The sequence below is a fragment of the Triturus cristatus genome, chromosome 4_2, assembly GCF_964204655.1.
Source record: "Triturus cristatus chromosome 4_2, aTriCri1.1, whole genome shotgun sequence".
NCBI lineage: Eukaryota > Metazoa > Chordata > Amphibia > Caudata > Salamandridae > Triturus > Triturus cristatus.
This window is the reverse complement of record NC_140586.1, coordinates 214,950,063-214,972,854: the sequence shown is the minus strand read 5'-3', so window position 1 is coordinate 214,972,854 and position 22,792 is coordinate 214,950,063. Positions and strand designations below refer to the sequence as shown.

At 48.5% G+C, this 22,792-nt stretch overlaps 1 protein-coding gene across 1 annotated transcript in view; it reads left to right on the top strand.

Annotated features, from left to right (window-relative positions):
- The window catches only part of SACK1F (scaffolding CK1 anchoring protein F), an 84,587-nt gene that overhangs the window by 44,310 nt on the left and 17,485 nt on the right, over positions 1 to 22,792 (top strand). Inside the window, exon 4 of the mRNA XM_085601252.1 lies at positions 757 to 1,523. Within this exon, the coding sequence (XP_085457378.1) occupies positions 757 to 1,523 (767 nt within the window). The remainder of the gene's footprint in view (positions 1 to 756; positions 1,524 to 22,792) is intronic.

Sequence of the window (22,792 nt, the reverse complement as noted above, 5' to 3'; positions counted from 1 at the left end):
ATCCATCCTCACCTTGCTCATGTACCGAGCTGGATAAGGGACCCCTACACCTTTTCACCTCGCCTACAGGGCTCTGCTCTGGACGTTGGCAAGACTCCCCACCCTGTGTACAGTTAATACTTCCATGGCCATTCTCCACTGTCTAAATAAGAACCACACGGATGCAAAGCTCGACTTTAAAAAACAGTTTGACTGGAAGGCATGGCGTGCCCTGACGAGGGAGAATGAATGGCTCCAATCCCATGTGTGTTCTGTCCAAGTGGCGTGCAGTGGGTCAGCTCAGAGGACCCCTTGTGCTGCCACACAGGAGTCCGTCCGTGGTATGGTTTATAACCGTGTGCCGCCCTGGCTGTACTCTTCACGTGCAGTCCTGGCCCTCGGTTTCAAGAGCAGCATCCATCTTGGAGTAAGCAGAAACCACGCAGTAAGCATGTAACCAGGAAGTGAAGCCTGAACAAATTAGGCTACAAGGAAATTATATTTTAAACCTTTAAAGGGCACTTCCTGAGAGTTCGCATGAGTCAGGAAGTGGTTTACAGTGGTGCTGGCTCTCAATCGAAGGAAAGCACAACATTCCTGAGTACAGCAGCTGAACTCGAATATCATTTAATGTAATTCAAGCGGTCCTGGGTCTATGATGTTCTCAAGGTGGTGGGAGAGCTCTTCCTTGCGCCGCCTGCGTAGTTTTTGTTGTGTAATAAGCATTCTTTTCTTTCATTGCCCCAAATCTAACACTTTATTTGTCACCCCCCTCAGGTTAACCTGGAGCTCCCTGCGTCTGGACCGCAACCTGCTGACGTACATCACGGGCCAGAACGTTGAGATGTTTGACATTGAGTTCCGCGAACTCTACGCCATCTCCGAGGAGGTGAACCTCTACAAGGAGCTGAACCTCCTAGACTACCGGCCGAGCCCACGACCGGGCTTTGGGGCCCGGGGCCCTGCTGACGGCCTTAACTATGCTCCCACTGTGGCCCGCAAGATGATCAACCCAAAGTACGCGCTAGCAATGGGGCCTGGACTGGCCCCGGGTGAGATGATACGCTGGGGAGGGGCGCCACGGCCCCCCGCAGCCCATGGCAACCAGAATGTGGACGATGGTAGCAGCGAGAGCCAGAAGCGCCTGGAAAAGTTTCTGGAGGACCTGGTAACGGTGAAGCAGGACAATTCAGACATCCCGCCAGTGGAGGTACCACCGAACACGAACCTCCGAAAGAACGGCGCAAGCACCAAGCTTGGACCAGACTTGAGGCCTAAACGGGAGCCAGGCAAGGATGGGGGGGAGATCACGGCCCCTCACGGGGTCGCCGAGACAAAGCCGACCAAAGCCAGCAAGAAGTTTGGCAGCTTCTTCCGAGGGAGAAAACGAAGCAATCCTCTGCCCCAGGATCAGCTACTGGAAGGGTTCGTGGTCGTGAACAAACCGGATAGAGACGAACTTACCCAGAGCCAGAGCGTGCTTGGCATCAACAACTTCCGGAGCGTGGGCGGCATCAGCTTTCGGAGCAGTGAAAACGTCACAGGTCAGATTCATGCACACCAGGGGTGGGGTCTTACTGTGTTACACAGACTATATACATCCAATAATCGGAGCCCCTCCTCGGGCCCACGGAGTACACTGGGTGGAGACCATACTCTCACTGTTATACAGACTGTATACCTGTCACTGGGTGCGCTCTAAAAGTCACACTAATTGTTTAGCTAACACCGGTGCTTTAAATGAAAACATAGAAGTGCAGGTACTCACTCTTTAGAGTACCTGTTTGCTTTTGTGGCGCCGGTTCTCTCCCATTGAATGTATTGCAGCGGTGTGAAGAAGTGCAGGTACTCACTCTTTAGAGTACCTGTTTTCTCTTGTGGCGCCGGTTCTCTCCCATTGAATGTATTGCAGCGGCGTGAAGAAGTGCAGGTACTCACTCTTTAGAGTACCTGTTTTCTCTTGTGGCGCTGGTTCTCTCCCATTGAATGTATTGCAGCGGTGTGAAGAAGTGCAGGTACTCACTCTTTAGAGTACCTGTTTTCTCTTGTGGCGCCGGTTCTCTCCCATTGAATGTATTGCAGCGGCGTGAAGAAGTGCAGGTACTCACTCTTTAGAGTACCTGTTTTCTCTTGTGGCGCTGGTTCTCTCCCATTGAATGTATTGCAGCGGCGTGAAGAAGTGCAGGTACTCACTCTTTAGAGTACCTGTTTGCTCTTGTGGCGCCGGTTCTCTCCCATTGAATGTTTTGCAGCGGCGTGAAGAAGTGCAGGTACTCACGCTTTAGAGTACCTGTTTTCTTTTGTGGCGCCGGTTCTCTCCCATTGAATGTATTGCAGCGGCGTGAAGAAGTGCAGGTACTCACTCTTTAGAGTACCTGTTTTCTCTTGTGGCGCCGGTTCTCTCCCATTGAATGTATTGCAGCGGTGTGAAGAAGTGCAGGTACTCACTCTTTAGAGGACCTGTTTGCTCTTGTGGCGCCGGTTCTCTCCCATTGAATGCATTGCAGCGGTGTGAAGAAGTGCAGGTACTCACTCTTTAGAGTACCTCTTTGCTCTTGTGGCGCCGGTTCTCTCCCATTGAATGTATTGCAGCGGTGTGAAGAAGTGCAGGTACTCACTCTTTAGAGTACCTGTTTGCTCTTGTGGCGCCGGTTCTCTCCCATTGAATGTATTGCAGCGGTGTGAAGAAGTGCAGGTACTCACTCTTTAGAATACCTGTTTTCTCTTGTGGCGCCGGTTCTCTCCCATTGAATGTATTGCAGCGGCGTGAAGAAGTGCAGGTACTCTCCCTTTAAAATGAAAGCATCGCAGGAACTCAGTACTGGACAGTACCTGCCCATTTACAGCAATGGCTAACACCATAAAACAGATCTATACTTAACACTAGGGGGCGCACTCACTGTACCATCGTCATCATACCTAATCCCAGGAGCCACTCTCACTGTGTATATCGAACACCCGGGGTGCCTTCACTGACACATAGACTGACACCCAGGGGCACTGTCGCTATCGCAGAGAATACACCCAATGGGAGGGTACTCCTTGTCCTAGATTGTGTACCTTACACTAGGGTGCGTCTCACACGCATCGAATAAATCCTACAAAGGGCGCTTTTACTGTCACTCGCACTGTATACTTCACAAGAGGAGCTCTTATTGTCGCACCGAGTGTACACCTAACATGGGGGCACTTTCACTGTTAAAACCAAACACCAGACGGCGATCTCACTGTCACACAGACAGTGTGTGCATTTGCACAGTCACACAAACTGTATACTTAACAGCAGGGTGCACTCTCACTTTCACGTAGACTGTATCATTCACAAAAGTGAACCTGTGACTGCCCGACTGATTTTTTACACCGAACACCAGTCACACGGATTTCACAGCTCCCAGTACATTCCACTGTCACTGTAATACCGACCGTATGCCATACATTAGGGAGCGCGCTACTGTCGAACAGATTTCGCTAAATAATCACACGCCAAACCACCATATAGCGTAAAAGGCCATTTATTAGGACAGGGCTGCAAAAACAGTTAAACAACTTTAACACAACTTCAACCTAGAGGCCAACATTTCTAAAATGTCATTCCCTTCTTCCTTGAACAATTCACACTTCTCGCCAGACTTTCACCCCATTGCCCTATATATTGCTTCATTCTTTTCCTCTTTCACACACTGACCTCCTTCCACTCTCCCACCACACCTCCCCAGTGAAACCACTCTTTCCTGTTATAAGGAACCACTCACACAGTCTTCCTTTTCCTGTGCTCCCTTCAAACCTCCTCCCCCGAGTGGTGGATATGCCGGAAGGTCACTCTCCACCCCCACCCCCCTGCATACTGCCATCAGGAAAACCCCGTAGGGCGTTTTACTCCTCCCCCCCCCGCCCCCCACCCCACCCGGCTGCTGCACATTTGGGCCTTCATTGGTATGTCCTTCTATACTAAATCTTTTCATTCTACAACCTACTCACCACATCCCTTATTTCCATGATATAGTAGGTATTGCCCACCTGCATAAAATGTTGCAGCAACCTCCACCCCAACAACTGGACAAGATTATTCTCCCCCAAATGCACCAGAAGCGTATCTGGACCAACCTCTTTGCGGGACCAGCTTAGCACCTCATGTCTGCTGCTGGGCAATCAGATGTCCCATCTATATATCTGCTGGTCCACATACTTTGCTGCCCAGTGCACAAAGGAGTGTCCAACTATCCATGTCACCAACTTACTTGTCCCAGGACTGCTCACACATCCTGTGGCAAAAAAGGAGTTAGTGGAACTGCGCTCCCAATCCCGTCCTTCACACACACACAACCCTCATTTTTGCACATAGCTCACAACACCTTGACCTCCACCTGCCTATCTGTTGCACCTGGCTCCAATACCACCGCAAGCGCGCCTCTGCAGTCGCTGCCTTTCTCCTGAAAGAGTGTGTCCCGAACCTTGCTGGATCCCACCCCGGCTTCCGTAAAGTCATGCGCAACACTGCCAGCAGCTGAAAAACCTTCACCCTCTCTCCCATTTCATGAGAATATAGCCTTCTGCCTACACCCTGGCCAAACCTGAAACCTTCATAACTCATTCACTGGGCACACTTTGGCATTGCCCTCCTCCAGCAGCCATACCCACTTGCCTTCTGTGCCTGATCCATCTTGGATCTCCGCAGCCATATTCCCATACGGCCCTGCTCCAAAAGTATCTCCCCATGGAGCACCCCTGAGTCTTGCGCAGACCCCCAACAATTCGGACACTCTGAAAGCCCCCCCAAAAAATCCAAATCATGCATAACCTGGACAGAATCACCTCAAAACATAACAATCGGGCAAAACAGTAAGAAGACCTTTCACCTACTCAAGCGTATTCGCCTTCTGCAACGTAGCTCCCCCTCTGCACCCACTCCCAGTTGCACACACTCAAACTTCTCCCCAAAATCTCATCCCTTGTTGGGTCAAAATCACAATAAAACTGCCCATAAAATACTAACTTGTCTGCAAAGGGTGCGGGCGGTAAATCAATTAATGACATAACACAATTCAACACTGTCCCTTCAATGTTACTGTGTTCCTGTATCATCACGCTCTGAGGGTGTCCCTCAAATTCCCCAAACTTGCTCTGTGCCAGACAGTAGTTCCTCCTAGAAGATGCAGCTAGAGACAGCTCGACCAGACAAATCACTCTCATCCCCCCCCCTCACATTCAAATGTCTGCAGATAACGGTGTCTTGGTGTCCTCTGCTATTGGTACCAAGCTGCAGAATTGATGCTGCTGCAAACGATGAGTCTGCTATACTAGTGTTCACAGCTGACACATGTTTAGCCCTGAAAGCAATGTTCAAACACAAACAGCCCAGCATAAACTATTTCAACAGTCTCAAAACTCTCAAATCAATGACTAGATCCAACACCGTCATGTTGTTCACATTGAACATCACCAACCTGTTTGCCAGCTCTCCTCCCCACACTGTCAAGACCTCCAGAAGCCGGAATAATTTCCAGAAAGGTTGTGCTCCGTCCCTGCTGCACCCAGTTTGGGGGCCACCTCTCTGCACACCACCTTCCTTCCTAGAACAAATCAAAGCCATGTGCCCCCTGCATCTGAAAAAATATTCACCTGCCGCACCATGTTCTCTTCCTCAAACATCATGGACACACCTTAAATTCGTCCAAAAAGGCCTTCCAGATACCTAGATTATCTCTAACTACCAGAGAGATCTGTTGCATGTGATGGGGCAAAACCGCCCCAACACCGCCATACCCAACGTCTGCAAAATGCTCTCCCCCCTCCTCACCACTCTGCATGCAAAATACAAGAATCTCAACAACTTCTGCACCTTCCTCTAATCAATCCTCCTCTCGCCAATCACCGTGTCCAAACATTGCTGAATCTCCTGTACTTTTGCCTATTTCAACCTGGCCACCAACAACGCGGGGTGCAGGTCAATTCCCAAACATGTCAGCACCGTGCTGGGGCCATCTGTCTTTTCTGGTGACCAGTGTAACACCAAGGTCCAATGCCAACTGCTCAAATTATTCCAGCACCCTGCGGCAATTCCCAGAGTCCCTCCTGCCAACAAACAGTCATCCAAGTAATGGGACACTTCACAAGGCCCACTTCTCTTAATAACACCCACTGCAAAAAGGTGCTGAAAGCCTCAATCAATGCACTTGAAATGGTGCAGTCCATGGCAGGTAAATGCAACCCCACCCCACCCAATTGCATGCTCATCAATGAGAAGTCATCCGAGTGAATGGGCAACAAACGGAAGGCAGATTTGATGTCAACGTTTTGCTAGCTCGGCCTGCTTACCACAGCACCTCACCATCCGAACAGCATCCTCTACCAATTCATACACTACTCTAGAGTCTTTCGCAGCAATGAAATCATTGACTGAAACACCTTCTGGCCATGAAAAATAGTGAATCATTCGGAGCTCCTTCACTTCCTTCTTCTTAGGGACCACCCCCAGCGGGTAAACCATCAAGTCTGGTAATGGCCAATTAAAACATGGACTCATGAACTTCCCTTCAACTTCCTACCACAATTTTTCAGCCACTGCCTCCGGGTCTTACTTCCCCGATTGTAAATTGTCTGCCCATTTGTGTTCCCCAGGGCCCTGGTAGCCAACCCAAAAACCCTTTTTGATACACTATTCCAACTTCAACGCTGCCTCAATGTTCGGGTAGACTGCGAGCCATGGGAGTAAACCCTTCACCTTAAAAGGCATAAGGGCCCTTTGGTCCAGCCGGGCCCTGATTTCCCCTACTTCTGGCTGCACTCTATTGCTCTGCGAGGCTGGCCAGTGTGAAGCACTACGTTTTGAACACTCGTGTTTGAACTTACATGGGTGTCTGGTGCAGAAACCTTTGTTGAAATTCTAACATGCCCTAACAGTGGTTCCTGCTGGCTTGGGCACATAACCCGCCCCCTGCTGAGCGGGCCGGGGCTTAAAGGGCCGGTACGTCCTCAGGAGACCGCTAGCTGTATGCGTCGATTGCTGTGGACTGAATCAACGACCTCCATTGCATTTAAAATTGAGTCCTCCTCCTCCCATGGCTTGTCCAGATTAAGAATCACCCTAGCTCCAAACTCCTCATCGTAACTGAGCCACGCAAACCCTCCAAAATGCATTTGCACCTTCCTAATGATGTCCATGTAGTTAAAAAGAACCAGGGCCCCATCTTTGTGCTTCTCACAATAGACGCTTGCATAGATTAGGAAAGCAGATGTCCAGTTTTCCATGTTGGTCGGCACCCTGGGTCTCCCATTCCTCCTCTGTGAACCCCTCCTTAGCCTGAATGCCCCTATGTAATAGCTTGCAGACATCCACATTCTCATGTTTCCAGATCCTGTTTTTAGTCTGGTCAGAATGTGTGATCCCAGGGACATTGCCAAACCCATGTAGGGAAGCCATTTCGTGTATCTCCTCCTCTTTGGCCTCTGCCCCCCCCCCCTCTTTTCTTTCTTGACCATAATGCACCCAGTCTCCCTGGGCGTTGCCTCCGGCACCACTTTAGCTCCCCCATCCTCAAAGACCCCATCACCAACTCCCACCTATTTACAAGCCTTTGACCCAGTAACCTTCTCCTGCCAATCCCTCACTGATCACCAATCTGTTACCTGCAGGCACTTCGCCAACGTTCCTCCTGTCCTTGCGGAGCTTCCCTTGTCTGCACTTGACCTCTGAAAAACACCAACTGCACTCCTGGTTGCCTCGCCTCTCCCCGTCTTATGTGTCTCCAGCACACTGACTTCATCATCATCCTGCAGATCACCTTCCTCCCACTCATCGCTGCCTTCTTCATAGTTCAATGTCCGATCATCTTCTCTAGCACCCTCCTCACACACCACTTGACCTGCAACTGCCACTCTTTCTCTCAGGCAATAGAGTGAATCACTCTGGGTGGGTGCCACTGGACCGAGCCATGGTGTAAGGAGGGTCTCTGAATACCCTCCCCGCCCTCTCAGGCCAATGTCCGGGTCGTCATGCGCTCCATTGGCTTTGCCAGCTGCCTGCCAGCCTCACCTGCTGGCATCGTAATCCGTCACCCATTAGGTTTCACCAACCTGAGGGGCCTTTCCCACCACTGGGACCATGAGCCACTCCCGTGTTCTCTGAACCTACTTGTGTGTCTGCCACCTATGACCATCCATCAGCCTTGCTCTCCACAACCTACAGACCTGTTCCCTGTGCAAGTGCCCCCTTGTGAGTTGCCATGTCCATACCGTGGCTCTCCTCCAATGCCCCCTTCCTGGCTCTGCGTAGACACTCCCACCTTTCCTTCATGTCTTGTATCAGTTGGCGCTGCTCCCGAATGTGTACCTGTAAATCCACACCCTGCCATCTTGAAATTTTTGCCAGCCTCAAAATCCTGGTTGTCCGGTTGAGTGGGATATCAGAGACCTGGAGGCCCTGTGCCTCATTCATTGTATGCGGCTCCACACATGCGGACGCGTGGCTGCTCCCGCTGCCCCCACGCCCAAGGCTCCAGTGGCGCCTCCGCATAAGCCAGTTTAGTGGGGAGGCTGTGACGCTTACCCAGTGCTTTTACACGCTCTGCTCTGTGCGGCGTACCTGTGCCTTGCCCCGTGCTTCCCCTTAGCTTTCTTCGGCTGGGGTGAACAAGCCGCGGCACCAACCTCATCCAGGGCAGATCGTGTTGGAAAGGCCATAGCAACCCATGCCTCATCTAAAATCCCCCACCTAAGTAAATTTGCATGCTGTGCCGCACCAAGCAGGGCGTTTCTGACTGCTTCGTGCTGGGCCTCCTCTCCCGACATCGTGACTCCGCTCAATTTCCAACAATTATATCCCCCAACCCTCTGGTGGTGCTCGGGAGTCGGTAAGGGGCTAAGCCCGTCTCTCCTGACTCCTTTATACCTCACTAAACACCCGCTCCTTCCCCCTAGGACTATCTATCCCCTACCCTGGCTGGTCTGACTCCCGAATATCCCCAGGAGACGACTAGTCTGTGACTGCTTCCCCTGGGTCCCTTCAGTATACCCAACACCACAGGGGGCACTCTCTGTCATACAGACTGACACCTGGGGGCACTCACTGTCACCAAAATCACACAGAAGCGCTTGCTCGCATACACAGCTTACGTACCTAACATCAGAGGGTGCTCTCACTGTCACACAGACTGACATCCGGAAGCATTCTCACTGTCACAATCCCTGTAACACAAACTACATACTTCACAACAGGAATGCTTTTACTGTCACTTAACACTAGGGTGCGCTGACAGCACACCTAACAAAAAGAGGCTCTCTCACTGTCATGCAGATTGTAGACCTACCACTGGGAGGGGCTCACTAACTGTCACTGAGAATGCATACCTCACCACAGGGGGCGCTAACACCGTCTTGCTGACTGTATATATAAAATGGAGGCGCTCTAGCCCTCACACAGACTGTATACCTAACCTCTTGGGGAGTTCTCACTGTTGCACAGACTGAAATTAACACTGGGGCTTTTTCACTAACAGTATAGGGCGCTCTCACTGTCACACAGTCAATGTATAAAGGACCCTGGTGAGCTCTCACACAGGCTGTATATATATAACACCAGGGTTTGTCTCACTGTGTGACTGTTTGCCTTACACCGATCACGCTCTCACTCTAACACACAGGGCCGGCTTTAGTGCTGGTGGCGTCAGTGTGACCATGCTTGTTGGCGCCCCCAGTGACCACCTCCACCACGGATTCCTGCACAACCATCCTTTCACAGTGCCCCTCAAGCCTCCATAACCACTCTCTCTCAGATCCATTTAATTAGTTTTATAGCGCCACTCCTATCAGTCTAAGGTGTCAGAACACTTTATATCACACACATTACACAGAGAAAATCCATCATAAGTGTGTAAATCAGTGTATAGGAAATGTTACATAAGACCGAGGACAAGAAGGTATAGAAGTCACAAACTATCCTGCCTACCAGCATAGATGACCTAAGAGTGCTTGGTCAGGAGAATCAGAAACTTAAAATGTAAAACCTTACACCATGGTTGGGGGATTCTCTTTAATAATAAGAATTAATTTCTACCCACATGAATCCATTTTGCAACATTAGGATAAGGAAAAACTGAGGGGAAATCATAATGCTCCAGCCTATACCTTGCAGTTTTCATGCAGCTCTTTGATGGCAGTTACTTTCTCACTGTTCTACATTAGGATTTTAACTCATAAAGAGCTAGCAACAACCTGGTCTCTCCGACAAAAGTAGTAACCCACTGACCTATTTACAGTACATTATATGCACTTTGTGATCTGCACATTCCTTGCAGCAGGCATATTCAGCCTCTGTGCTAGCTTACGATGAGTAGAAACTTTCATTACACAAACATCCGGTCTCTCTCTTTCTCTCCAGGAAGTAGATTAATCACTGCAGTTATTTTGACATTTTTATTTTTGGCTGAAAACTGCTGGAGGCGAGGAAAGCAGCAGCAGGTGCTTTTAAAACCATAATATTGGCGCCCCCACACGAAGTGAGCACCCGGTGCGGTGGCACCGGTCGCACCAAACTATAGTCGGCCCTGCTAACACACTGCGTAGCGAACCCCAGGAAGCACTTCTCACTATATTAGACACCAGGAGGCGCTCTCATTGTCAGTCGGTGTATATAACAATGGGACACTTTCACGGTCACAACGTTTGTATCTCGTAGTAATACTCTTAACGATTGTGCATGTTATGCGTCCTGTGTTGGGCAGAGAGGGGCAAAAGAAAGAAATTGCACAGTTATTAGTCTTTTTTCCTGTTACTTTCGCCCAGCAGCAAATTCCAAAATGGGCAAATTTGTTGAGTTGTAAGAAGGGCCCTACTTTAAAGTAACAGACACTGCTACCAGACCATTCAAATAGAATTTTGTTTTAGTATCAGCGCCTAATTTGGGAAAATTAAGTGCCAGGGTTCTTCTCGGAAGGTCACTGCAGCTTGCATCTCCCATTGCCCCTGCCAGTGCTGTCAGTGACAGTACCAACATAACACCTAACCATTGCACTCCTATAAGTGTGACAATTCAGACTATTTCAGGCCACACAAAGCTATATTCATGGCTGAGAGGCTGGTATTATTCATTTTCAATGCAAATTGAATTCATAAACACAGTTGTTGTGCTCCTTTCAAAATTAAACAGACAGTGCCACCATGTGGTGGACTGTCAATACTTCCAGTGCTGATAATTAAGTCCCGTTGCCGAACTCTGGAAACCACTGGCTCAAATTAAGCGCCGTGTGTTATACAAATGCATCTGAGATTAGAACTGCACAAAAATTAATAAGAACCTAAATTAACTTTATTCCAAGCCTACACCCTAATGGGAGAAACCTCAAGAATCACATTTTATGTACCAGTCGATGATTGAGCTTGAGAGTCAAAGTTAATAAAAATAATGTTATTGTTGAGCTTACTAGGTGATTACAACATACAATAGTACACATGCAGAATATAGCCTTAGTAAAGCGAACAGTTTTAAACTTGTACGGCCCTATGTTGAGGTCAATATCACTTGATACAACATTGTCATTTTAGGTATATCTTTACTATTTTTACCCCCACATCTCTAGGCTAACTCTAATAACTATCATATTCACCTGTTAGGATTGCTTTGTGATTACCGCTTTAGGTCGCTCTAGTGGACGTCATGTTACTGTCACGCTATATATTGGGTGCGATATAGTTAGTTATAAACCATTTAAGAGAGAAGGCTGATAAATTATATCATATTAAAAATAAGATGTTGAAGTCATTTTAACAAACATGCAGCCCTGCATGCCATTCCACATTGTTGGAGGGAGGACCACCGGGGAGTCGGGGAGACTATTCCGGGGCACCTTCCTACCGCAAAGTTATAGCCGAGCGCCGCTGAGAAGCCTCCTTCGGGGAGGTCCTTCTCCTATGATCGTACTAGGCCCAGTAACACCACCACACAGGACTCAATAGCAGTTGCTTGACTTGGTTCTTTATCAGAAGTAGTACGTTCAATATTTACAGTGGGATCGAGGGATCCAGTAAGAGTCTCAATGTCTGTTAGAGGGATAGGGTAGCGGGACAGTCTTAGTACCAACCAGGTACGGGAGGGCTCTGTGCCAGACCTTGAGTGCTGGTCTCAGAGCGGCTCGGACGTGGGGAGCCGCGACGGCGTCTGCAGGGCTCGGGTGGTAGTTCCGCTTGGGTCGAGCCGCGACACAGTCAGCAGGGCTCCGGTGGTAGGTCCGCTTCAGTCGAGCCGCGACTAGGTCAGCTGGGCTCTGGTAGTAAGGTTCAACAAGGTCCGGCCGCGACAGCGTCCGCAGGGCCCCAAAGGTTCGTGAAGGTCTTTTAAGCACGGTGGAGCCGCGACGTCGTCAGCAGGGCTCAGAGAGGGGTTTCAGGATGAGTCTTCTTCTGTAGGGTCAGCCGCGATCCGATCAGCAGGGCTCTTGACTCCGGGATACAACCGTTGTTCTGTTGTCGGGTCGCCCCAGATATAGGACTGGAGCCCTTTGATGTCCGGACCCTTGCGCCCGGAGGGGCGGAGAGGCCGGGTAGGGCGCGGCCAGACGCCCAGCAGGAGAGGCGCCAGGCCCCAGAGAGCTGTGGGGTGATCGCACCTAGGTGTGGAAGGACGGTTGGGGGTCCCATCGATACTGCCCTCCGCCGGGGTGGGAAGGGTTCACGTGGTATCCCCCGGGCCAGGGGTTGGCACCTCGATGTCGGGCCTCGCTGGGACAGAGGTCGGGTGAAGCGGGGTCACGCAGGTGGTCACGTGGAGTGACGTGTAATCCAAAATGGAGGAGCCCCGAGGTGCATGGGACCTCGTGAGGCTTAGCGAGGGGGAACAGGACCACGCCACGAGGCCGGCTCCCACACACATGTATTTCGCAGCTGCAACAACTACATTATCTCCATCTGTAACCTGTCATTAAGATAAAGCTTCTTTCGCCTTCACGATATTAGACTTTTTGAAATATAGGTCTTCACTTTTCCTGTCTCCCAAAATGTGTATAATGGGCAAAACAGAATAAAAGTTCAGTATTATTTCTTGAGATACCCCATCGTATTGATTAAAAGATCCTGGGACTGGGTAGGTATATACTCCGTTCTGCCCACAATAAGCTCTTGGAGACGCAGGGGCGGAGCTACCACTAGTGCAACAGGTGCAGTGGCCCCGGGGCCCTGAGAAGCCCATTGATCTCTCATCATTGCTATAGTTTACTGCCCTAACTGCAGTCAAGGGGTCCATGTATATAAATTAATTGTTTACGTTTTAGCTGAAACAATAAAAATCATTGATCAGTCATTGCCATATGATTCAGATCAAAGCTTAGCAAATGGAATTCGATGTAAGGAATCCATGGAAGGTCAGATGTACGTGCAAGCGAAAAGACCACAGCCTGCCCCAAAAAGCAGTCCCTAGAGACCCAGTGCCAACAAAATACTATAACCGGTCTCTGCTTTTACTATTTTAGCTGTGTCTAGCATCACTAACCGCTTTAAGACAAAGTGGTCACCAGAGTAGCAATCGAATTTGAGAGCATGCTTCATCGTACTTGGTGAGGCCAGTTTACTTTTTTCGATCTGGAAATTCCAGGAACCTGTGGCCGAAAACCAGATCCCTAGATAATCAAACCAATTCTTTAGCTCTAGGTTTTCACCCATTTGAAAACATCTCCAGTGGGTATATTTTGGAACCCATAACCTTGACCTCAGAGGAATTCATGATGCTATACTTTTAGAAGCCCACCCAGTAAAGCATGTAGCATACTTTTAGTGAGAAACGTTCTTTACAACGATGCCTTTGCAACCAGTTGCAGCCGGCATAGCTCGCGAGTGGGGGCGTGGTGGTGGGGGGGGGATAAGTAGCGCGGAGTTAATTGAATCAAAAAAATATATAATTAAACTTACCTTTCCGCCTGCCGGGTCCCGCATCTTCTCTGCTCCTGCTCACAGGAATAGGAAGCAGAAGCAGGCAGCCAGGCTCCCTCCCCATAGCAAATCACAACGTTGCTTGCAGCATTGTGATTGGTCAGGATGCCACCCAGCCAGCGGCGTTTGGAGAGGCCATCTTCTCAATGCAGGCTACAATGCAGCATACATGGAGAAGGGCAGAGTGCGCATGACTTCCCTGCCTGCTCACAGAGCAGCCCCTCCCACCCGCCAGAAACCAAACATAAAATGGCAATAACTGAAAGCATTACCATTTAATGTTTCTGCTTCTCGCACTGCGAGAAAGCAGTGGGGCGACGCTCCTCCGCCCTAGTGGAGGAGCCGCCCCGGTTTGCCACGCAATGCCTCTACCACGCATGCCATTACCATGCAGGTAAGTTTTTGTATGTTTGTGTGCGTATGTATATATGTGTATAGATGTGTATATATATATATATATATATATGTGCGCACACAGACACACATATAACGGTAAAGGCTAAATTTAGGGTTGGGTAGTGGTAAAGGGTGGTAAGGTAAATGTTAGGGTTTAGAGGTGGGTAGTGATAAAGGGTAGTACAGGAAATTTTAGGGTATAAGGCTGAGTAATAGTAAAAGGCAGTAAAGGGAAGTTTAAGGTTTAGGAGTGGGTAGTGGAAAAGCAGTGATGAACTCAAAATGTTGGGTCCCTCCTGCAGAATGTGAGGAGGGGCCCTGGAGTTTCCCAGATCGCAGAGATATTCATTGGTCTTGGGCATAATGGGGCACCCCTGACTGAGTGGGGACCCCCTAATGGCTTCGGGGCTCCCCTGCACCTAGGGACTGGAGGGGCCTGTGTTGCACTCCTGCCACGGGCAATCCAAGACATGTGGTACCTTTCGGGTGGGCCTCGGTCTGTCAGCGATATTTAACAGGGTTGCAATTCTGTTTCTTCGTGCTCAGGAAAGCAGATCGGCTTTTTCAAGTGTTTAGCAGTTCCTCATTCAATGTACCCTCCAAAACAATGAACCCTGGACCCTCCTGCACTGCAGAGGCTGTGGGGGGGGTCTCTGTTACTAATCCCTGTAGTAAAGGGAGGAGAGGATAATTTTGGGGTTTAAGGTTTACGGTTTACGGGAGGGTAGTGGTAAAGGGAGGTAAGGGTAAAATTGGATGCCACCCAGTGACATAAAAAAACTTGAGACCCTGCAAAGTGAATGTAGCCCCCCCCCCCGGACTCATGAGCTCTGAGGCCAGGGTACTGTGCTGAGTGTCCCCCAGAGCTTGGTGCCCCATGCACTGGGGGGGGGAGAGACTTGTTACGCCACTGATGCTATCTCATCAGTGAGGCCACTCAAAAGTACATTGAAAAGTGTAACTGCAAGGGGCAGCCCTGCTGGATCCCAGTCTCTACACTAAAGAGCTTTGAGAGTTCCCAAAATAGACGATTCTAACCCCCCCCCATACTTCTTATGGAGGCTGATTTCAATTGCGCTCAAGGCTCATGAAGTCCCCAAAAGCGCTGCAAAATCCAAAGGTGTGCCTAGTGACCAAGTCAAAATCGGCCTTTAAGTCAACGGAACCCAGGTGTAAGAAACCACCCACTAGATTGACATATTTTAAATTGAACAAATGTAGCATAAAACTTTGCTCAAGAATTCCCGCCTCCTTCATGAACTGGGAAGATAACTCAAATATCCTTTTGGAAATCCCAAATGCGTAAAAACAGAACTCCCAAATATATTGGCAGCTGTATCAATCAATGTAATTGGTCTATAGTTAACAAAGGACCTCTTGTCCCCATTTTCAAATGATATACAATCTCAGCACTTCTACAGGCATCAGTGGGTCTCTCCACCGGTGAAGGTAGCCTTAGACATAAGGCAGTGTATGGACATGCCTTTGCAGAATCTGTTTCATGGAGATCAACTGGGATACAATCCAGCCCCAAAATGTTAGCTGCTTTTTGCCTATTCAAAGCTATCTCATCATAGGAGGTAGCTTCAATAGCTGGAATGGATCCAACTTCACTAGAGAATTGTCAGTAAAGTTCAGAATAATACTCAACCTGCAGGGACTCAGTAATTGTAGCTGTTGCTGGCAACCAACATGCATAGATCTTTATAATTCTGCTTTGATGCAGCAGCCCTTGCATAATCCCACATCCTATCGTTTTTTTTTACGCTCCATTTCTTATAGCATGCCTGCAGTGTTTGGAGATCAGTAAGGTGTAGTTCTGCAGCCAGAGCAGCTTACCTCGTTAGCATTCCAGCCTCTTCTTCACTGCCCAACACTCCCTGTCAAACCACACAACGATCGTACAGTCCTGAGCCCGCTTCAGCTAGATTTGTACTAGATTTGTACAAATATGCTTTATCTTATGGAAGCTCAAAAAGATAGGTTTTTGGTTTGCCTGTGGGCTGAGAATTTGTATAATAAAGCTGTTAGAGCCGGCGCTTGCCTATCCCTGCTCAATTAATAGCTTTGAGGTTTCCAGAAAGCCATTTCAGGAGCTTACAAGCTGGATCACAGGCCGCTAACCACCTAACATAATTATTAGGGGGGGGTCATGATAACCATCTATGCTCTTCAAGGGGGACCTCTCCTCCACGATGTACCAAGCTTTGATGTTGATAATATGGCCAATAGAAGTGCTGGATCAAGAATTCTGAAGAGTGCACCTGCCGACTGTCACAACTACATCGCCTTTTTAAAACCCTTAACCACTCTTTGTTGCTGTACGCTCTCATGCATGATGAAAACTTGGTTACAAGTTTCCTGGGAATGCCATCAGCCAAATCTTCTACCAGCATGGATCCAACTACGTTGCTGGGCATCCCTCTTTAGGGCAATGACCGATATTTCCCAGGATAAGACTTCTCCTTCCTACCCGAGAAAGAGAGTCCGTTCTCAGTAGAAAAGACCGATTTCCATCTGCCCAAATATTGCTATTGTGTACATTATTATACCCTTCCTGGTTCCTTTGAGATGTTGAGAGCTATTCTACCAAAGAGAGATGATGGCCCAAGTCTCCTGAAAGAAGCATGTAAAAGCTCAGGAAATAAAACCCACAATCCTTCCCACCCTCTGCTTCTTTGTCAGCTCAGTAATATTTTTCAAAAACACACTAAGTTGAGGTAACACAAAATCTAAATCTGGAGCTCAAGATTTGTCAGTAGGTCCTACTCTGACCGCATAGAAGCCGCAAGGTGAGGCGACTCGACTCTCTGAGGGTCAGCACCGGACAGAATTGAATACTTACATTTTTGAAGAGTGAGATAATAATGAGGCAGACTGTTGGGCTCTATGTGCAAGCAATACAAAGAAGGGGTTCCCACAGACTTTTGACCACCCCTGATGTGCAATGACCAGGGCTACCATCCAGTCGGGAGTTTAAATCTAAGAGCAATCTTTATTCTAATGATGTGTAGTGACTGCACCTCGAGGATCATCAAACCACAAAGCAGATCACTAACCAAGCAGTAAGACAAGCAGACGAATAAACAACACAATTTTATCTCAAATGGGAGTCCCCTCGTGACCGTGTGTATATCAAAGGCCAGGTTCATCCCAACTTTTTTGCGGTGCACACCACCCGCAAGTGCACCTCTACCAAAGCCACTGGCGATGCTCCTCCTCCCAACTAGGAGAGTAAAAAGATTGATGTGATGGGTAATAGGGTAGCAGTCGGAGCAGCAACGCACTGACGCATAGCCAATTCTGTGGCACTCCTTTCCAGATATGATATGACTCAATGGAAGGAGATGCAGGAACCCCTTAAACGTCTCCCAGACAAATAGAAAAAAAAGGGGTAGAGGGAATAAATTGTGATTGAGGGCAAGATTATCTGTAACCCCAGTATTCGCTCTGTGTTAGATGCCACAGACACTGCATTGAGAGACATCAATACGATTACTATCCTCTGGTGCCACGCCTGGCTCTGTATTCCTGGATTCAAACCTGGGGTCCAACAGCATCTCCTCAGCCTTCAGTTTGACAGGGAGCACCTCTTGGACGAAAGGTTGATAAGATTCTGGAGAAAGTAAAGAAAGATAGAGACCGCAAAATCCACTGCAAACTACACCGTACAGGGACTCCTTTCACAAACAGCAGCCAAGGAGGAAGCAAAAGCAACCTCTCATGAACAACCAAACTCCTGTCCGAGGCAGCAGCCCTTCACCAACAAGTTGAAGGGGTACAGCAAAGGACCCCACAGGAATAACAACCGGAGTAAGGGTGAAGGTGGTTCCAATAAGAGAGCTGCCACCTCCAGACAGTCACGTGCCCCCCCTCCCACTGATCACATTTCACCTGTCGGGGTGGATATATTTCCTCCCTCTTTGGGAGGAAATCACATCCAACCAGCGGGTTCTAGCAGCAGTTCAACACAGCAATTGCCTTGAACTACACACAGCTACTCCCAACATCCTGCCCATTACACATGGTGTCAGCAAGTAATACCTCTCCCTCCTTCAGAGAGAAGTGCAGGCTCTCCTGCAGAAGGGCACACTAGAGAAAGTGTGCCCTCATAGTATCAAGAAAGGGTGGTTTACTCTCTACATTTTCGTCCTCAAAAACAAGGGTTTCTTCCGGCATACTCTCAACCTCGGGCCTCTCCATTACTACATCCTATCAGAGCATTTTCACATGACAACCCTGTAGGATGTCATCCCCCACCTCCAACATGACGATTACATGACGTTGCTCGATTTCTAGGATGCCTACTTCCACATACCGATCTACTCTGCTTATCCTTTGCTTTGTGGTAAGTGGACTACACGATCAATTGAAAGTACTTATTTTTGATGCCACCACAGATTGAAGTGTGTTCATGAAGTGCCTAGTAGTGGAGGCTGCACATTTGTGAAGGGATGGCATTTACATCTTAATCTACCTCGATGTTTGGCTGTTCAAGAGCAGGCTGCGGGGTCTATCCCACATGCAGGAAGCAGTTTCCCTACTCCACAGCCTGGGATTTACCATAAACACCACAAAATCCCATGTGGAGCCATAGCATAGCCAGTCCTTCTTGGGTCCCGTGTTAGTTACGTGGAAAGATGATTCCAGCCAGCAGAGACCATCAGTCTTTCAGAAGTTGCTACCTCTTTTTCAGCCCAGTTATAGTATCACAGTCAGAACTGTGATGCGGCCTTTAGGGATGATGGCCGGGTATATCGGCACTGTATTCCAGGCAAGGCTTCATATCCACCCCCTGCAAGAGTGCCTCTCAGTTCTATGGGTCGTGTTGAAGGGTCACTGTGATGATCTAGTGTTGGTACTGGGCAGGGTGCACCAGCAGTAACTTATCTGCAAGTTAGTCCTTCCACAGGAAATATAGCACTGGTCCCTATAACCACGGATGCCTTTCTCAGAGAGTGGTGTGCATCTCGACGATATCCCTGTGCAGGGAATGGGGCCCCCCCTCAACAACAAGGTCACAAAATCCATTAACTGGGGGTGGTAGCCATTCACCTGGCTCTCAAAATCTTCCTTCTAGTCATTAAGAACAAAGTAATCCTCATCAAAACAAACATAACCACCTTGTGCTACCTACAGAAAGAGGGCAGCAGACTCCCAAGTGGTCTCTGTAAGCAAAGGGGGTTTGGCTTTGGGCGCTCCACCGCAACGTACATCCCATGGCGGAACATCTTCCAGGACCAGAAAACTACTTTGTGGACCTGCTCAGCAGGATGCATAAAAAAATTCATGAGTGGGAACTCCACCCACGAGACCTACAGAGGTACGTCCAACCAATGTATGTGAAGTACACTGCACAATCAGTATTGACAAATTCTGGTCCAATCTCGTCTTATGTCATCCAAGGCAATCTTTTTCTTTCTTGTAAATGGAACAGAACAGCCAATGCATTTTGTTCACTACATGTGAACTTCATCAGGGCTTGAGTATTGACCTTCAAGGTATACGTGTTATCAATATTATAATATTCCAATGTGTGTAATAAACTCCGATTCATTGAATCCTCATATTTTGAGGGCGAGTGTTTTACATCGTCATTGTTGTATGATGAGGATGAGACACTTTTAATACGTGCCATTTTCTAACTCCCAGTTCGGCTTCTCTTCCTGAGTCCATTGAAATATTATATTGATAACACATATACCATGAGTATCAATACTCCAAGCTCTGATGAAGTTCACATGTAGTGAACGAAACGCGTTGGCTGTTCTGTTCCATTTATAAGAATACAAAAAAAAGATTGCCGTGGATGACATAAGACGAGGTTGGACTAATATTTGTGAATGCCGATTGTGTGGTGCACTTCATATACACTGGTTGAACTTTTCTGACCTTTTGGGGTCGCACCTCTTGAAACAGCAGGTACAGTGGATGTGTCTGCAACGTTTCTTTCTACATGCTGTATTCAAATGAACTGGTGATAAGGAGGTAGGTGCGGTTGTTGCTTTGGCTCGCTGTTTCATTGTTTTGCAGAGGTACTTCCAATGTTGGGGCATCCAGCAGATAGACTTGTTTGCTACTCCAGAGAATGCAAGATTCCCAACCTTTACCTCCAGGTACCAGCACCCATAGTCTTTGGGCAATTTATGAATGGGTCAGGGAGATTTGCCTGTGCTTTTCCACCTTCTCCATTACTTCCCTACATAGTGAGGAAATTGATGGAAATATCACTGACACTCATTCTCATAGCTCTGACCTAGGTCAGACCACCAGGGTACTCCACATTCTTTGAGATGTCCAAACAGGCTCCCGCTCAGCCCAGACATTTAACTTAATGGCAAGGTCTGGCATCTCAATCCCACAGAGGCCAATCTGGCACCTAAGGTCCTAGAATTTGGGTATATTATTCTTACCCCAGGAATGTATGTCCATCTTAAGGGAAGCTTGACAGCTCACAACATGGGCTTGTTGTACTATGAAATTGAAAAGGTTTGTTTACCACTGTATTTCCAAAATCATGTGCCCTTTAAAAACTATCATCCAGGGCATCATCTGCTACCTTTTGTATTTGCAAAAGGAAGGCCTTGCCTGCACCTCCATACGTTTTAACTTAGCTGCTATTGCAGCTTACATGCAGAATAGGTAAAATCCATCCTCCTTTAGTATCTTGATTTGTAAGACTTCCTACAGGTTCTCAAGAGAATAACACCCCCCAGAGTGCCCCCTGCCCTCATATAGAATCTCTATATATTTCTCATGGCACCACCTTTGGACCCTCTGCACTCATGCCCCCCTCCGTTCCTCTCCTGGAAAGTCGCCTTCCTGGTGGCAATTCCCTCACTAGGATGAAGTAGTGAACTGCAAGTGCTCACTCTACAAGATCCACTCATTCAGGTCCACAAACACAGGGTTGTTCTAAAAACCAATCCTAACTTCATCCCTAAGGTGATGGCACCCTTCTATCTTAACCAAACCGTAGAGCTCCCAGTCTTCATCTGCAACCCGATTTGGGCGCAGAAAGACTGCTACACGTTATGTTATGATATGTATTTTATAGAGCGCACCGCTACCCCAGCAAAGGGGCGTCCCGGTGCTGAGAGCAGAAAACTGCAAGTCACAGAACGAGACAGCTTATAACGGAGGGAAGAGGTATGTTTTCACAGCTTTCCAAAAAGGCAGGTAGGACTTTATACTGCAAATGGAGATGGGGAGCGCATTCCAGAGCTTCGAGGCCAACACACGAAAGGAGCGCCCACCAGCACAAGCCCTCCTGACCCTGGGGACAGCCACAAGATTCTGTCCCATGAAACGGAGTTGGCGAGAGGGGATATAGAAGGTATGAAGATTAGTCAGGATACAAGGAAATGAAAAATTAAGGATTTTAAAGGTAATGCAGAGGGCCTTGAACTCTGAACACTTGGCCGCCGGCAGCGGATGGCATTAGAGGTAGGACACCTCCTCGGCAGACCAAGGCGAGCTCGAGTCGCTGCATTCTGAACCCTTTGTAGTCTGACAATCTTAGACTGGTTGACCCCCAAATAGAGGGAACTGGCATAGTCCAGTCGTGACAGAATCAAGGCCTGGATGATAACCTGCCTAATAGGGGGATCAAAATAGCCCAACAGGGGCTTAAGCCCTCGCAATAGCCCAAAACAAGTCCCTGCCACCTTCTTGGTTTGGGTTCAAAAGCAGAGGGCGGTGTCTATCCAGAACCCTAGGTTTTTTACAACCTGTTTGGGAACAGGTGCTGACCCCATCGTGGCAGGCCACCAGTGCTCACTCCACAGCTCTGCATCCCTCCCCACCAGCAGTACTTAAGACTTGCTGGCGTTGAGCTGGAGACAGTTGGCTGTCATCCACTCCGAAATGGCCTCAAGATCGCTATGAAACTTACAAGCGTCCCGGGTAATTTCATCGTAGAGTGTGACTGCCAACTGAGTGTCGTCTGCATCCAACACTATCGTAAGCCCTCTGTTCTTAGCCACTCTCACCAGCAGTTGAACGTACAAATTGAAAAGGGCAGGGCTCAGAGCAGAGCCCTGCGGTACACCCTGCTTGATGGCAATAACTCTAGAGGTAAAGGGAGGAGCGGCAACCTGGAAGGTCCTTCTAAAGAGAAAAGAAGCAAACCAATCCAGGGCGGAGACTGTTATACCCACCTCCTCCAAACGACTCAGCAGGATCTGATGGAAGACCGTATCAAACGCGGCACTGAGGTCAAGCAGAATCAGTACCGATGTACGGCCCTCATCTAAGGCCCATCTCAGATGTTCGGTAACAGCAAGAAGAGCAGATTCCATACTCTGACCAGCATGGAAACCATTCTGACAGGGGTCTAGTATGTTATTTTCCTCCAGATACCCCGTCAAGATGGAATTGACATAGACCTCAGAGAGTTTGGAGACCCAGGGCTGGAGGGAGATGGGACGGAAGCTCTCCACACACGTTAGATGTCAAAAGAACTCTTATGTATAGACAGGACCAAGCCTTTCTCTAAATACAA